At 33.8% G+C, this 16,936-nt stretch overlaps 2 protein-coding genes across 2 annotated transcripts in view; one reads left to right on the forward strand and one right to left on the reverse strand.

The window, feature by feature from the left end:
• Positions 1-5,721, forward strand: part of LOC149770171 (transforming growth factor-beta-induced protein ig-h3-like) — a 47,957-nt gene extending 42,236 nt beyond the window's left edge. Inside the window, exons 14-15 of the mRNA XM_089949290.1 lie at positions 1,902-1,992; positions 5,157-5,721. Coding sequence (XP_089805416.1) covers positions 1,902-1,992; positions 5,157-5,389 — 324 coding nt within the window. The 3' untranslated portion in view covers positions 5,390-5,721. The remainder of the gene's footprint in view (positions 1-1,901; positions 1,993-5,156) is intronic.
• A 4,705-nt stretch (positions 5,722-10,426) lies between these two features.
• Positions 10,427-16,936, reverse strand: part of LOC149770172 (uncharacterized) — a gene marked incomplete at its 5' end in the record, with an annotated part of 47,457 nt that continues 40,947 nt past the window's right edge. Inside the window, one exon of the mRNA XM_089949289.1 lies at positions 10,427-16,509. Within this exon, the coding sequence (XP_089805415.1) occupies positions 16,456-16,509 (54 nt within the window). The remainder of the gene's footprint in view (positions 16,510-16,936) is intronic.

Raw genomic sequence — 16,936 nt, forward strand, 5'->3', positions numbered from 1 at the left:
TTTGTCATTGCAAGATAAATAACTCTGTTTCATTTCACATAAAAATTGTGTGGACTGAAGTGTACAATGCTAAAATCAAATATGACGGGATGAGTACTTGCTACATACATATAGTTTGTGTTTCCTCAGATCTTTCCAAACCATTTTAGAAATTTGGATGGCTGTTTTGGGGTGGAAGAAGAGAGCACATTCCTGTTCAAAAACATGTAATTTGCTAAAACCAAGTGGTGGCAGCTTAGGGTAGTTTAAACAGGGGCTAGTAAAATTATGTGGCATTGTATCGAAGCCTGTCTTCCTGACATCAGTAAGTAAAATATTTATCCTCTTGGACATGACAATGAAAACTCAACACATGGCACTGGTAGTTTTCCTTTGATTTTGGTGTGTAGTTAGAATGGATAACACACTTGTAAGCTGTGTTTCCCTTTGATCTTGCTGTGCATTTAGAGTGGATACTGCACTATTAAGCTGCATTTTTAGAACAGTTTAGAACAATGTAGATTGTAACGGTCATGATATTAAACATACATGAGAAAGAAAATATTTATAATGTCAAGTTAAATGAAAATAGCACCAATCTGATGGCCAGTATGGGTGCTGCAGCTGCTACCTTGAAAATCGTGTTATCACAACTTCTGAATGAATGCTCATATCCGCATGGGTTTTTTATCTAGACTTCTCATAATGTTTTGTTTATCCTATATTAAAATGGTACTAATATGTTGCTCAGTTTGTGGCCATCTTGAAATGTTGTATTTTGCCATTCCTCTTAAATGGAAAGTCTTTGTGACATGGGGTTTTTATCAGAAGGGTTCTTAAGGTGTCTAGTTAGTCCTTAATGAGAATATGACTAACCCTCAATATGGCAACCATGGTGGCAATCTTGAAAGTATTGTTATCTCTACTCTTCTTAAATGGATGTCTGTAGCTACATGGGGTTTTCAGCAGTAGATTAATAATGGTACCTACTTGGTCCTAAATGAAAATGGTGCAGTATGGCTGCAGTGACAACTGTCTTGAAATATTGTACTCATTACTTACCATGAATATATGATCATTATGAAATGGAAGCACCAGAAGCACTCTAATGATGCCTACTTACTCCTAAACGAAAATGGTGCCAAGATGACATAAGCAGCAGCTAATTTGGAACTCTTTGTTATTGCAGAGAAATATCAGAGATGGTTTCCACACTTGGCATTTCAAAGGGAAAAATGGTCTTGTCTTGAATTAGAAAATCTTCTTGCCCAACAGTAGCATCAGTGCTTCAAGAGACTTTTGTAATAAAACTTGTGTCCCTCTGTCCATGCATCCCACTCTTTACCAGTTAATGTATCCTAAACCATGAGATATATTCATGAAATTTGGTATGCATTTGTATCTGTATCTTGTATCTGTATTGTATCAGGTGTTTGGGTCCCACATAAGATTTGGATTTATCAGGTTATCAATTTTAGAGTTATTTCCCTTTCATATCATGCATATTGTATCTGTATGTTGTATCCGTATGCACTTGCTTACTGACAAGTCTAATTTTGACTTGTTTAGTATTACATCTGTTTAAAATATGCCAAAATTATGTGTGGTTTTTAATAGTTACAACTGCAGATATATATCTAATTGGATAGATATAACCTTGGATAACAATTCCAAACTTATGACAGGGTTACTAAGTTAATTGGTATAATAGACTCAAAAACCACCATTTCTGAAGACCACCTTTCATGAAAGACCTTATTTTTGATACACTGTGTTATACAGGATGAGGGTCTATAATTGAGACTGCCATTTTTAGAGATCTCATTTTGTTGACAGAGGAGTCTCTCAAAGAGAGGCTTTAATGGTATGTAACTAAAAGGGTGAAAAGGATTGAAGTTAATGCTTATTTGTTTATTATCCAGGTGTTTAAAGCTCTTGGTAGTGATGCAGTCCTTGAGCTCCAGGGAAACAAGGACCTTCTAGTCAAACTTCTAAAGAACCATATTGTGCAAGGTACATATAACATTGTTTTGTATAATATATCAAGATCAGCTTGAAATAAAGACATTAACTGGTTAAATATTACTCATATTTTCCTTCTCCTATATTTATTGTGACAATACCAGATTTCTTGCACCACATCAACTATATATTTCTAACCCATGAAAAGTAAATATTCTTTATGTATTTAGTTCTGTTTTATTTATCATGACAAAACAACAAAAAGTTGATGTCATGATTACAGTATTTTTCTGTAATACTGAAGTAGCATTTATTTTCAGGGGTTTCAGTTTTCATGGTTTTGTGGAAAAATAAATTTTCTTGGGTACTTAAATTCATGGTTTTGACTGTCAACATTTGCATATTTTGGGTTTGAGGATTAACCTTTACAAATACCGCATGTAGAAAATACAAAAGAACAAACATATGCTGAAAACAAATAGCATTTGCTTCAGTTGTTAATAAACATCTGACCTCACCTAATAAATTGTAATGGATAAAAGAAATGATCAGTGGGTTTTTTCCTCTGTTTTTTTCTTCATTCATATGGCTATTGAGATGCACATGTGCGCTCTGAATAATTTATATTTATTATTAAGATCTTTTAATTTTAAAAAATTCCAGTTTTGTTTCATGTAAACAAATAATTAACCATGACATGCATTGTCCAGCAGCACATGGCACTTTAGTTGTTACATCATTTACATGCTACATGTACTTAAATTGGCCTGATTTTGGGCTGACTCATTGCCCAAGACAACAAACATAAACTTCTTAATGAGGCTACCAAGGGAAAGAGGCTACTTGTAGGGAAATGAAATCCTGTCACCAATTTTTTATTAATTAAGCTTAAGTAAAACTTCTACTATTTTAAACATACACGAATTCCATAATAGAGTAATGCCTATAATTATGATTAACCTTTAGAAAGCTAAACTTGCACAACAAAATAAATATGTTCCAATCACCAGTAACTATTGAAAATGCAACACTCAATCAGATTTCATTGCCTCAGTCATTGAGATCACGGACTCCATTAGCATTGCTCAGGAAGAGTTTTATAATTATGTACATGTGGATGATGAAGCCATAGTGAAATGCCTGAATGTGTTAAAAAATGAAATTGTTTATGGTAAGTGTTGCAAGTGCTGAGCATATGTATAAAAACCATAAGTGCTTTTGAATCGTTTCGTTGAAATAAGTGAATCCACGTGTTAATTCAGATGTAAATTTATGCCTGACCTGATGGGGTTATCAATTTAACAGGGGTTGAGATAAGTGGTGAAAAATTTGCACAACAAAGAATGATTTTTGTGGAACTAGACTTAAACACTCGACATAAATTGGTTCTTGAGATAACCGTGTTTGACTGTATACCATATCTCACAGCTATAACTTATGCTCGGTGCCTAAAATCAAGATGTTTTAAGAAAAGTAAGGATAGAGAGAACAAAAAACTTCATAAGGTATTCAAACACTGCTATTAGTAAAAGTGAAAGAAAGAATAGGAAATGATACTATATTTACTGTATATGTTGGGACACCTGATTTGTTGGGACACCATGAATTAACTTAATTTTTTGGTGCAATGTTTGCTCTTGGACATGTCATATTTTTCAAATTATAAGTTATGGGACACCTTTTAAATCATTAAAAAATTACATGTCATAAAATGCACTCTAACTTAAATTTAAAAAAAATATAATACTGTGTGCTTGATCCACTGCAGCAGCATCTCATCAACCCAACCCTTCTCCTGCACACGTACGCTCCATTCTTTTGGTGCATGAATATTTTTTAACTTTCTCATGCTGTGAAAAATTATCCATGGAGGCAACAAATCTCCAGAAGTGGAAACTGCATGTCAATTCTCACACTTTTAACCCTCCATCTTGTCGACAGTCCATCCAGGAATGAGATCAAATTACATTGGAATTTCATCCATGTTAATGACCATATTGTTGGCAAAATCATCTTTTCTTCTGATCTTCACGCAGACATGTAGCATGATGTCCCACCCAGTCACATTATCCTGACACCAGGCTGACCAGTCCTAACACTAACCTCTTAATGCTGAGCGCCAAGCGAGGCAGCTGATAGTACCATTTTTGTAGTCTTTGGTATGACTCAGCCAGAGATTGAACCCACAACCTCCCTCATCCGAGGCGGATGCACTAACCACTAGGCCACCGGAGTGGTTCCTGAACTTGTTGATTTAAACCAGTATTCTCAAAGTCATGGATATTATGGTCAGCTCTTTCACACATTTTCATGTGAGCCACAATGATCTAATCAGTTACCATCTGTTTCACTGACAATGTTTTATATTAAGTAAAGTGGCTGAAGTTGGTTCATACATGAGGTAGCTCAAATAAATGAGTGATTCTGTTGTTTTTCAATTTAGTTAGCATCTCTGCACTTTGATGGACTCTGAACACATCAGATATTAACAGTGTGCTAACTCCAATGAGTAAAGGGCAGCTGGTAACATGTTTGGTTCACATGTAGAATGATGACATTATCCAATGCTATGGGGAATATAAGCTGATTTTTACCAATCTTAAGCCACTATGCTATCAACATGGCCATCAGAAAGTAATTGATGGTCATTGATGGTCATCAGAAAGTAATTGATGGCAGTATTTTATGGAGTGTTTTGTGGATCAGGTCATACACATGTACTTTAATAATCGTTAGTAGCTAAGTGTAGTTGGCTGTGTTGGCTCCCTTTTATGTGTAAGTAATTTATCTTGACAGGTGTTTGATTTGTGCTCATATATGTAGTCATACTCTTTTAACAACTGAAGTAACTTTTATTTGACATCTTCAGTTTGTTTTCTTTTTTGTATTCTTTATTTCAGGTATTGGTAGAGGTTTATCCATGAAATTAAATACCTACAATTATGCAAACTTTGAGACACAAAACCAGAAATTTAGATACCCATAGAATTTATTTTCTTCAAAACCTTGAAATTTAAGTGCATGAAAATAAATGATAAAACAATAAAACTATTAAAACTATATTTATTCAGCCATTTTGCAGGTGTCCAGATTAAAGAGGCTTGATTAGTGTCAAGTATGAGTAACCCAGTTAGGAACAAAATATTTGGTTATTTTGTTGGAACTTACTGATGGAACCATGCTAGTAGAGGTCTATTGTACATGTTATTTTACAGGGACAATCTGTTGCTCTGGAATTTTCCGTGGCCATTGGCTGACAGGCCAGAAAATCCACACCCTCTCTGGAGAGATGTACCACTTATCCCGAGAGCACTCTGACCAGCCAACTATCGGACATGCAAAAGTGACTGAATGTGACAACACTGGAACCAACGGTGTTGTTCATGTGATCGACAGAGTGCTGATGAATGACCAAGATGATGACTTCTTTTGGGATTGGTGGATTTAAATGAGAGGACTGGATCAAAATGTGCAAACAGAAAATAAATGGAATTAATTAGATTTCCTTTTTACTAACATACAGATGCACTAACAGTTGAAACAATAATAATTATGAACTTTTGATTCCAGGATTGGAGATAATACAATACTAAAATCCTTTCTGCTTACCATTTATGTGAATTATCGACAAATTTGTTCAAGTCAGAATGCATAGATAGTATTTGTGTTAGATGTAGGCAGGACAGCCAGGTCAGTTTGATATGCAAAAGCACTATCCTCCATGCTTTTTCTTGTCTATGCAGTGTACATCTATTGCAATAAAGAATACTTTTCTACTAATATTTGTTCATAATCTATAGTACTTGTAATTAGTTACAAAGATCACACACGTTCACACACATTCTTCCCCCTATATAAAAATATACTCAAACCTGCCTTAGCAGACACCACCGTACAAATGATACATGTTAATAAAGGTCACAATGATCCAATGTTTAATTAACTCAGTTAAATAGCTAACCTTAATGATGAACATTTGTCCATATTCATGTCTTGAGTATCTGTTATAGAGAGGTTTCAATGCATTACTCAGTGACATTACTTTTATCTGATATGTGATAGGTAATACATCTTTAGTATACATTACATACTCTTTATTATTTATAACATACTCAATCTTATGTTAATAAATCTTAAGTATTATTACATACCCATTAAATGTTATGGTAATACAGCTTTAATATTTATGTACATACTCATTAAATCTTATGGTAATATATCTTTAGTATTTATTGCATAAACATTAAATCTGACATGCTTTATGTTACATTTGGTATTCGTGGCTAATCGGTATTTCCAGTTTATGCTCACAATGACAGCTACTGAATCTTTTAAAGTAACATCAGGGCATCAATATTCTTTGATCCACTGAACCATTTGTTTTCAATTCCATTCATACTGTATAGGTACTGATATGTAGAAGGCATACTTGAGGGCAAAGAAGAAAACAACACAGCATGTCCACATTTCTGATTTCCCAAATTTTTTATTTTCCATTTAAACATTGCCTTCATAAAGCAGCCTCCTTTCTTGAACAGCAAAAATTACACCATAAATTGGGTCTGTAGCAAAGGGGGGTTGCAACATACGATCAAACCCTCTGTAATGGCCATCTGCATGTAGCAATTCATGTCTATAGCAACCATCATTTTGGTCCCTCTAATATTATTACATAACTTGCCTGAATAAAGAAACCACCTACCCAACACAACTGGCAACTACTTTATCCCAGGAGCCCATATATACTGTTTTACAGCTGGTGGTGATATAAATCGTTGGTCAATTATGACACCATTACCTGTCGATTTTCAGTTTGTCTCTCCTTATTTATTCTACTGTATGGATTGTATCTGTCTATAAAGATCACCTGTCTGACACACACCTGTCTATAAAGATCACCTAACACACACCTGTCTATAAAGATAACCTGCATGACGTACCTGCCTATAAAGATAACTTTCTGATGGGTCAGTAGTTGGTCACTGTCAACAGCTTCATGTATGTTTCATTGAAGCTTTTAGAACCCTGTTAAGAGAATTAAAAGTGAATATCGTCGAATTAAAAGTGAATACCATCAAATTAAAAGTGAATACCATCGAATTAAAAGTGAATACAGTCAAATTAAAAGTGAAGCCTGGAAAAAGCTGTGGCTGATACGCATTTTTGTCATCTCTGATCAGCTCATTTGCAAGCAAACATTCAGAATAGGGTTGTTTTTGCCTTAAATTACTACAAAAACAAAAATTGAAATTGTGTGGTTTTAAATTTAACATCATTGACATGATTTTACAACTAGATTTTCACCATTTTCTGCACCTCTTGCAAATATGAAGGTATTAGTTTCTGTTAAGTTACATGTATACAAGTTGGGTGTATGCAACATTTAAGCATTAGTTATATTATGTAGGTTATATCTGAGCACTGCTTACCTTCAAGGACAACATGTCTTGTGATTTTTATGGCTTATTTTCAAGGTAGCCTCATATTCAGGGACAAAATCTCTTGCGATTTTCATGGCTTATTTTCAAGCTAGCCTCATGTTCAGGGACAAAATCTCTTGCAATTTTCATGGCTTATTTTCAAGGTTTGCTTATGTTGAAGGACAAAATTTCTTGAGATTGTAATGGCTTATTTTCAAGGTACCCTCATATTCAAAACCAAAATGTCCTGTGATTTTCTTTGCTTATTTTCAAGGTATCTTCATATTCAAAGACAAAATACCTTGTGGTTTTAATAGATTATTTTCAAGGTAGGCTTATATTCAAGGCAAAAATTTTTTGTGATTGTGATGTTTTTTTTCTATCAAGGTTGGCTTTTTTTCCTTGTTGGCTGAATGTTTAACTTTACAATATTCATTTAGGCATGTAAAATTAATTGTGCATGTCATAAAAAAAGTAATCTCCATCTCATTGTAAATAAAACACCTGATTTTTAGAAAAATTGAGAAGTAAAATTCAACATATTTTGAGATCAATTTATTAATAATATGAAATTTAATTTTAATATAAAAATAATAATCTGATTCTAACATAAAAAATATGACAATACAAAAGAAAGATTGGCAAGCATTATTTTTAAGCAAGTACTGTTGTTACAAGAAATATTTACTTCCAATTCCTCTACCATTTGAAAATAAAGCTTTTCTGAAACAAAATCATAATTTAAACATGAATATTGCTCATGCTATATTTACATAACATTTGCTTCAAATGACACACCTAAATGTATTATTATGAAAACTTAATTTCCAATCTACTTGAAACAACACAGCTGAAAACTTAAGTGGAATGCTTACATGTATAATCCCCAAATGATGCTGGATCAAAATGTATTTTACCAAGAAAAAATACTGAAGATAGCAGGCCTCTAATTAAAGCTGGTCATACAGATTACAAAAGGTATCTTGTTTGGTTTTAAATTTGTCATTATTTTAGTTAACATTTAATACTTGGTAATTGTTAATTACCATCTAAAACAGTAAGGACAGGCTGACCTTATTTCCACAGTACTTTTGTTTCTTCTCCAGGGATTTGGAGCAGTGATAAATGTGGGCAGGCACAGGTTAAAATTCTTTGCTGTACAATTGTTACAATATATCTATATATAGAGAGAGAGAAAGAGGAGGTTAACTTATATTTACGTGTATTTGACCTATTAGGATTTATATTTTTTGTCAGAATACCCTATATATTTACTTATAGGACAAGTCCAACTGCCAATTGCTCAGTCTGTGCAGTTTGTTAGCAATAATCAGCAGAACAAACAACATAGACCCATATCTGCAAGCAAATTATGCTAAGGCAGAGCAGGATCTATGTTGTTTGCAGTTTGACTTATGAGCAAGTATATACAGTAACCAAGTGCTGATGAAAAAAATTGAAATAGCACAAAGCACACAAACTTTGCTTGTCCCTAAATACAGAAAGCAGTTTAGGTAATCAATGCGTGATAATTATTGATGAGTGATGTCTAAATTCCTACAATTTAAAATTTGCAGTTTTACCAACCAAAGTAAATCGCACAATAATAACATCTGTTTGGTCCTTAAGGTTCAGCTCCAGGTTCTGGAGCACCGTTAAAAGTGAAGAATGCATACAGCAAGTTGTTTGTTCTATAATTCTTACACTGCAAAGTTTTAACATACACTTGCATGTCTTTTCTTGGATTGACATTTATCAATTACTGCTAGGAAAACCATGTGTCTAAAGCAGATAGCTGAGGAATATAACTGCTACTGTTTTCATGAAACATACATAAAATAACACAAAAATAATTCAAAAACTTTTCCTCTCTTTGAAATGCAGAAAAAATTTCTCATTGTGGACACTGCTATTTTCTGAAGGCATAATTTTGATAGTTCAAAATTTTTTCAAAACAAAAAAAGTTTGATATTGGCTTGGAAATCCAATTAGATCATCTACATATGAATTCAAATATACTAACTCCATTTCAGTTCTCCATCTCAAGTGGTATTTACTTGTACATGTGAACAATATTTTGTCCAAAATGTTCTAAAATGCAAATAAATATACCAGCTAAATTTTATATGACTAGTGGATCTTGTGCAATTTGCAAATGTTTCTTGGGGTGGATTTGCATAGAGATGTATGGAAAGTACCAAATGAAGATTCCCCTCCTGCAAGAAGTGAGGTAATAAAAAATACATGAACTAGCTAATTTTCCCCCAAAGTTTTGAATATAACATGAGCTATATCACATTTAAATGTCATGTACAAAAATATTTCTTTCTAACATTAGCTATTTGTTATGTTGATTAACTGAAAATAGGTTACAGCAACCCAGCTGTCCCTGATGTAACTTAGTATAATGCCTGTATATTGTTACAAAATAAAATTAAGTAGATCACTTGTAGTATAAGCATAAAAAAGCAAGAAATAAAGAAATATAACATTAGCTTTTTGACAGCAAATCCATGCTTATTTGGAAAGTAGGTTAATGACTAAGGTTAAGAAACAAATAAAATTTAAACTTATGGAATATGAATACAAAAGCGTACAGATAAATATTTGAATAGTGCAAAGATATACTGTAAGACCAATTAGATCACCTCTTGGCTTTCCTACAAAATTCCATCCTGGAAATATGATCCTTGACAGAAGGCCTAAGCATGTTATAATTCACTATCACCGATATCATTAATTAAAAGAAAGTTAAGATAGTGCCTGTAAATGGAGATATTATAGGAATGTAGACACTAAACACTAACAGAAACAGGATACATGTTGAAGTTGGCAAAGCAATAAGAGAATCTGCATCAGGGTTGATGTATCTTGTGTAAGATGAAAGACATTAATAAATTTTATACAACTAATTTCCTTGTTCCCTGAATCAATTCCAAGTCTGATATCGATTAGTTTTCTCCACCACATGCATAATATAATTGGATGATGCATATCACTATGTAACTAATAAGATGGCAACATCATTGTACCCAAATCCAATGAATGAATGAAACTACAAATAATTCTCATTCAGAACCATTTTTATTAAAGGTGAAATGCAAGGCTAATGAGGCTGGATGTGGGTACCCTGCTTTGTTGGGTACTCAGATATTAGCTGAGGGAACTTGTAAAACTAGATGTATGACCAACTATCCAGTCAATGATTATTAGATTGTTTTCTCATTTAGGATCCTAGCCATGTCACTGCAAAATTTAAATCTCTAATTAAAATGAACAATCTGGATTACCAATGTTTCTGGACAAATGAATCTCCTCATGGTTCTTCTCTTAAAATTTTTACTTTAATTTGAAATGTCATTGAAGTTTTTAAAATATTATGAATTGTTTTCATGAATTTAGTTTTGCAAATCATGAATTTAAAGATTAAATGAATAGTGATGCTTCTGTGGAAACAATAAAATACTTCCCTGATCAAAGACTCTGCTTCCCCCATTAAAGACTAAATGAATATTGAACCTCATATAGGAACAATAAGAAGCCTCCCCAATTAAAGACTAAATGAACACTGACCCTTCTGTGGAAACAATGAGATCCCGCTCCCAATTACAGACTAAATGGACATTGATCCTTCTGTGGAAACAAGAGGAACCCCCACCACCAATTAAAGACTAAATGAACAATGATCCTCCTGTGGAAACAATAAGATTCCCCTCCAATCAATGTCTAAATGAACACTGATCCTTCTATGGAATTAATAAGATCCCCCCTCAATTAAAGACTAAATGGACATGGGTCCTTCTGTGGAAACAAAAAGATGCCATCCCCAATTAAAAATGTAAACACTGTTTTTGTAAAACTAAACAATCCCTTGAAGGGACATGCTGTACTGGGTGAAAAGAGTTTCTAGGAATTCAAGAGAAGACTATTTCTTCCTTTTAAATGTCTACTGTTGAAACCAATCTTTGACATTCTGCATTAATAAATTTGTTTTCAAAATTTGCTGCTGTGATGGATATAATGTATGTCAGCAATCTGATTAAAATCAGATCTCTGCTGTTGTACATGAAGATCTGATGGCGACTACTTTGAGGTCATGTTCTGGTAACCTATGTTATTATCATGATGGCTAATTTTATCAACCAATCAGATGAAGTCTAATATCTTCGAGTTTGAAGACGGAGCACAGTGGATGAAGAGCATAACTGTGTACTAAACAATTTGATTTACCTTCAGATTTCTGAAAGCTGCATTTCCACTGGCTATTCAAAGGTCACCAGAACATGACCCTTAAATGGTCGTCATTAGGCATACTGGATGCATGAATCTCAGCATTTTCATTTAGGACAAACTAGGTATTGTAAGAAGTCTACTGGTGAAAACCCCATGATAATATAGTCATCCATATGGGAGGAGTAGAGATAACCAATATTGATATAATCATACATTCAGGAAGGGCAACGACAACAAGATGGCTGCCACGGGGACAATACTGGACATCAGACTGGCATGATTTTCATTTAGAACCATACAGGCATCATACTAAGTCTTTAGCAAAAACTCAATGTTGATATAACCATCCATTCAGGGAGAGTAGCTATAACAAGATTTTCAAGCTGGCCAGTATGGTGGCCATGTTTGATGTCAGATTGGCACCATTTCAATTCAAGACCAACCAGATGTCATAAGAAGTATTTGAGTGAAAACCCAATACTGATATGACCATCCATGAGGGAGTAGTAACAATATGATGTTCAAGATGGCTACTGCACAGACATACATCGGACAACAGACAGCAGACCATCTCAAAAGCTATTTTGGTCAATGACAAGTAGAGCTAAAAACTGATACCAACAAAAATAAATGAATTCACAGCATTTGATTAAACCATTTGGTAAAAGAAAATAACCCCAGCCATTTATTTTACTTTCCAGTGCAATGACTGCTGACTTGGTTTAATTGTGAACATGGAAGACAGTGTTACAGTGTATACTTTGAAGTAGTAATTAAATGTAATAAATGTAGTAAATTAAGGCAATCATCAAGCTGTCATGGTGAGACTAACTTAGCCAAACTGAGACAAAGACAACACAAGTAATAATCACATATCCATGAGATTTCTTAGTCACAATGAACAGCAATACACAAAACTATGTACATGTTTTATTCTGAGTTGGAAGAAAGAATAAGTTTGATATGGCATCTGGATACAATGGGATTATCAGGCTGAGATGTATTTATATGCCATATCAAAAGAGATGTATTTATATGCCGTATCAAAAGAGATGTATTTATATGCCATATCAAAAGAGTACTTGTCTCCAACTTAAAATATGAATGTAGTTTTATTACATACCTCCTCTTTCACACTTTTGAAAGATTTATATCTTTACAGTATGAATGAAGTTCAAAATGAAATGGGATTTATAAAAGTTCAAGTCGCTGCATATAAAAGTATTGATACATGGATGTTATAAAAGACAACTACTGAATGCCAGAAAAAAACATTTTGTGCTACCACCAGTGACTTGGAAATCAACTAAACCTAACATTACTGTTTACTGCCATTATAACATTATGTCATAAATTCTGTACATCATACTATGATGTACAACGAAAAGACATCATGTAACAAATTGCAATTCAAACAGTAATGCAAACTTGATTCAGTTATGATGCTATGTAAAAATTTCTTAATGATGCTTATCACAATGACGGATGAACAAGTTACATGCAGCTGATGGCATATACATTAATGTTAAAAGCAACTGAATATAACATCATTATTGTAACAAACAACTGATGGCATATAACAATAATGTTACAAGCAACTGAAGATTACATCATTATTGTAACAAGCAACTGATGGTATATAACATTAATGTTACAAGCAACTGAAGATTACATCATTATTTTAACAAACAACTGATGGCATATAACATTACAGTTACAAGTAATTGAAGACTAACATTACAGTTACAAGTAACTGAAGACTATAACACATATTGTTACAAGAAGCTGAAGACTGTAACGTCACTGTTACAAGCAATGGGTGACATATACAGTCGAACCCACTTATCTCGACCTCGGTTAACTCGCCAACCCTATTAAGTCGACGTTTTTGAAGTGGAACCGCCAAATTCTCTCTTTGTCTTAGCATTTTCTCATCGGTTATGTCGATTCTTTTATGTCGCTGAACCCTAATATCTCGAGCACAAAAGAAGGCCAAATTTGCCACTTAACGTCGGTTATCTTGATCCCCATGACCAATCGCTTTGTTTGTATCGACAACCCCATCTTAGCAGTGCATTGTTACATCATAATCTGCTTATGCTGACATCTGGGCCGAGTACTATATGCTGTGACAGTCAATCATGCTACCGTACTATACCTACAACTGGCCGACTTCTGAAGACGCGAATAGAACAGATAAAAGTTACGGTTACAGAGACTTAAACTCCGCAAGAAGAAATAGCAAACAACAAATAAACACGTTTTGCATAATTAAAAATAATTATTTATTTCTCAAAATACAGGAGTGAAAGAATCCCTATATTGGGTGTTAACTTATGCTACAGTAATATATACAGTCCAATATTGCCAGGTGTTGACTCGTGTAAGTTTCTTTCGTGGGAATGGAGATCCTATTTTGGAAGAACACGGTCTTTTGATAGTAACCGCGTGTACGATACTTTTCAGAGCTGTGTCAGAGTGAAATGACTCGCGAATTTAATTTTGACACTGGTTAGCTTTTTGTAAAAACGAACTACACCCCGCACGTTTTTTGTGATTTTGTGAGCGATCTTTGTGTTTGCAATGTTGGAGAATATGATAAAGGTTTGTATCGAGAATCGACGGTGGTTTGTATTGTATACTGGTAAATCTGTGCTCTTAGTTGGTGCACATATGCCTTTTGTTGTTAGCAAACATGTATGTACATTTTTATAGCATGCCGATCGCTTCATCAAACAAATCGCGGCAACGCTGTTGTGCAAAAAAAAAAACCTCCAAAAACACGTGCATGTACATTCTCATTTATTAACGCACATCATGTACATAAAGAAATTTCAAGCACATGTTAATATATTGCCGCCATATTGGTTTTCGTTTATCTTGATCATCGGTTATCTCGACGCTTTTTGGCAAACCCCTAGGCCGGCGACATAACCGGGTTCAACTGTAATGCTAATTTTACAAGCAAGTAATTTCTTCATATAATAATGATGTTTCATAAAATTTAATAAGAAATTCATTATTTTTAGAAGTTTTCCAAATATTCATTGTTACAATTAAAAGTACAATCAAAGTGAACAAAATAAGAATTCTAGCAAACCTTTAGATGTGTAAATTTTAAACATAGATAAAAAAAGGTGGATGGATTACACAGGCAATGATCATTAATAAATAAATTATACATGTGATGCATCTTGAGCAAAACGTATAAATTACAATTTGCTTTAACTAAGAACATGGAATAGACTGAAATTAAAATGTCTAATAAGCTGAAATTTATGATGTCAGAATCTCAGTAGCAGGTGCTCTATGCAATAAAATTATAAAATGTAAAAAGCTAAACAAAATAAATACAATGCTACATATAAAGAATGTAAACCACTTGTAAACTACACTATCATATTTATTTGGCCAATAAGAATAATAATGACATAGTATTGCATGTCTCCAAGAAAGTTTTTTTATTTTTATAATGGACCACTGTTTTGATGTCTTTCATACAAACACTTAAATTATTCTGGATTCCTGTGTTGTGCTCCAGGCATAGTACACAATATAAAATAACAACCATAATGAACTATAAAGAGTGCCAACTTGAAAATGATGTGAAGGTCAATTAACCTTCTCAATTCTTTTTGTTCTATCATGGACTCTTGTATGCCAGCCTCTGCTCAATATATATATATTCAGCATCAGTCTCTCCCTGATCTCACATTAAGGACTGCAATTCATCTCTTGAAAAAATATTGGCATGTAAAAAAACAGGCTCATAGTCACCAAACCAAATGGTTCTGTGAAAGCCTCTGAATGGGTGTTTATATGTGTATCTAAAGGCACCAAGCCAAATGGTTCTGTGAAAACCTCTGAATGGGTGTTTATATGTGTATCTAAAGGCACCAAACCAAATGGCTCTGTGAAAGCCTCTGAATGGGTGTTTATATGTGTATCTAAAGGCACCAAACCAAATGGTTCTGTGAAAGTCTCTGAATGGATGTTTATATGTGCATCTAAAGGCACCAAACCAAATGGTTCTGTGAAAGCCTCTGAATGGGTGTTTATATGTGTATCTAAAGGCACCAAACCAAATGGTTCTGTGAAAGCCTCTGAATGGGTGTTTATATGTGTATCTAAAGGCACCGAACCAAATGGTTCTGTGAAAGCCTCTGAATGGGTGTTTATATGTGTATCTAAAGGCACCAAACCAAATGGTTCTGTGAAAACCTCTGAATAGGTGTTTATATATGTATGTAAAGGATTGAACAGTACATGAGTACATGACTGGCTATATGGTTCTGATTAAAATGTAATTTTTAATAATTTGACTAACAACCATATTTTGGGCTTGTTCCTGTGGTTTTCAAGACATACTGAAATAAAAGTCACTGCAATGTTAATGTATACACAAGCACTAAGGGGGGCAAGGAAAATATAAAGGTAAGTTAAGGTATTTAGGAGCTGGAAAGAAACATAAAACTGCATCTAAATAATATAAGGCATAAATATATCATACTTTTATCAACACATTTAGTTGACTAACAAAGAAATACAATAAAAAAATCAATTCCCAATAATGAAATACTTTTGCTGATAGAATCACTGACATGCTTTCTTCCTCTCTTGAAATAACTGACTTCAGGCTGATTCATAGTATGTACCACTTTTCCATTAATACATGTACAGAATGTCCCTTGTCAACTGTAGACTGGCTATCCCACTAATACATGTCTCAAGTATCCATTGTTAACTGTAGACTGGCTATCCCACTAATACATGTCTCAAGTATCCATTGTTAACTGTAGACTGGCTATCCCACTATTACATGTCTCAAGTATCCATTGTTAACTGTAGACTGGCTATCCCACTAATACATGTCTTGAGTATCCCTTCTCAACTCTAGACTGGCCAGCTTTAAAACCTGAAACAGCAAAAACCAAATTTTTTCTAGTACAATATGTTTCTTCAATAATTCTCATTAGAATAATTTAGGAGGACTACTACTGCCTCACAAATTCAAACCTTGCAGATTAAAACCTTTTAGCTAAAATGAAAAAAGTTATCTGCCAACCTAGGTGGTAGTTAGAGTGATCTCCCCTGGATACAGGGATTGATGCCAAATCCTGTAAATATTTCTGTTACTACACTACTGGAGTGGAAGGCATGTTCTCTATAAGGATGTAATTGGGAGGAGACTGAGAGGGTGTATGTGTATTATACTCAGATAAGTATTAATATATTAGGAGGATACTCAGAATTAAAACTGAGCATCCATCAATTTGGTCTCCAGGTTGTAAAAAACATATTTGACAGTTTGTATCAAAATCAGACCGAACATGAATATTTAC

Source organism: Sinohyriopsis cumingii, unplaced genomic scaffold, assembly GCF_028554795.1.
Source record: "Sinohyriopsis cumingii isolate HCF-2022 unplaced genomic scaffold, ASM2855479v2 utg002554l, whole genome shotgun sequence".
Lineage (NCBI taxonomy): Eukaryota > Metazoa > Mollusca > Bivalvia > Unionida > Unionidae > Sinohyriopsis > Sinohyriopsis cumingii.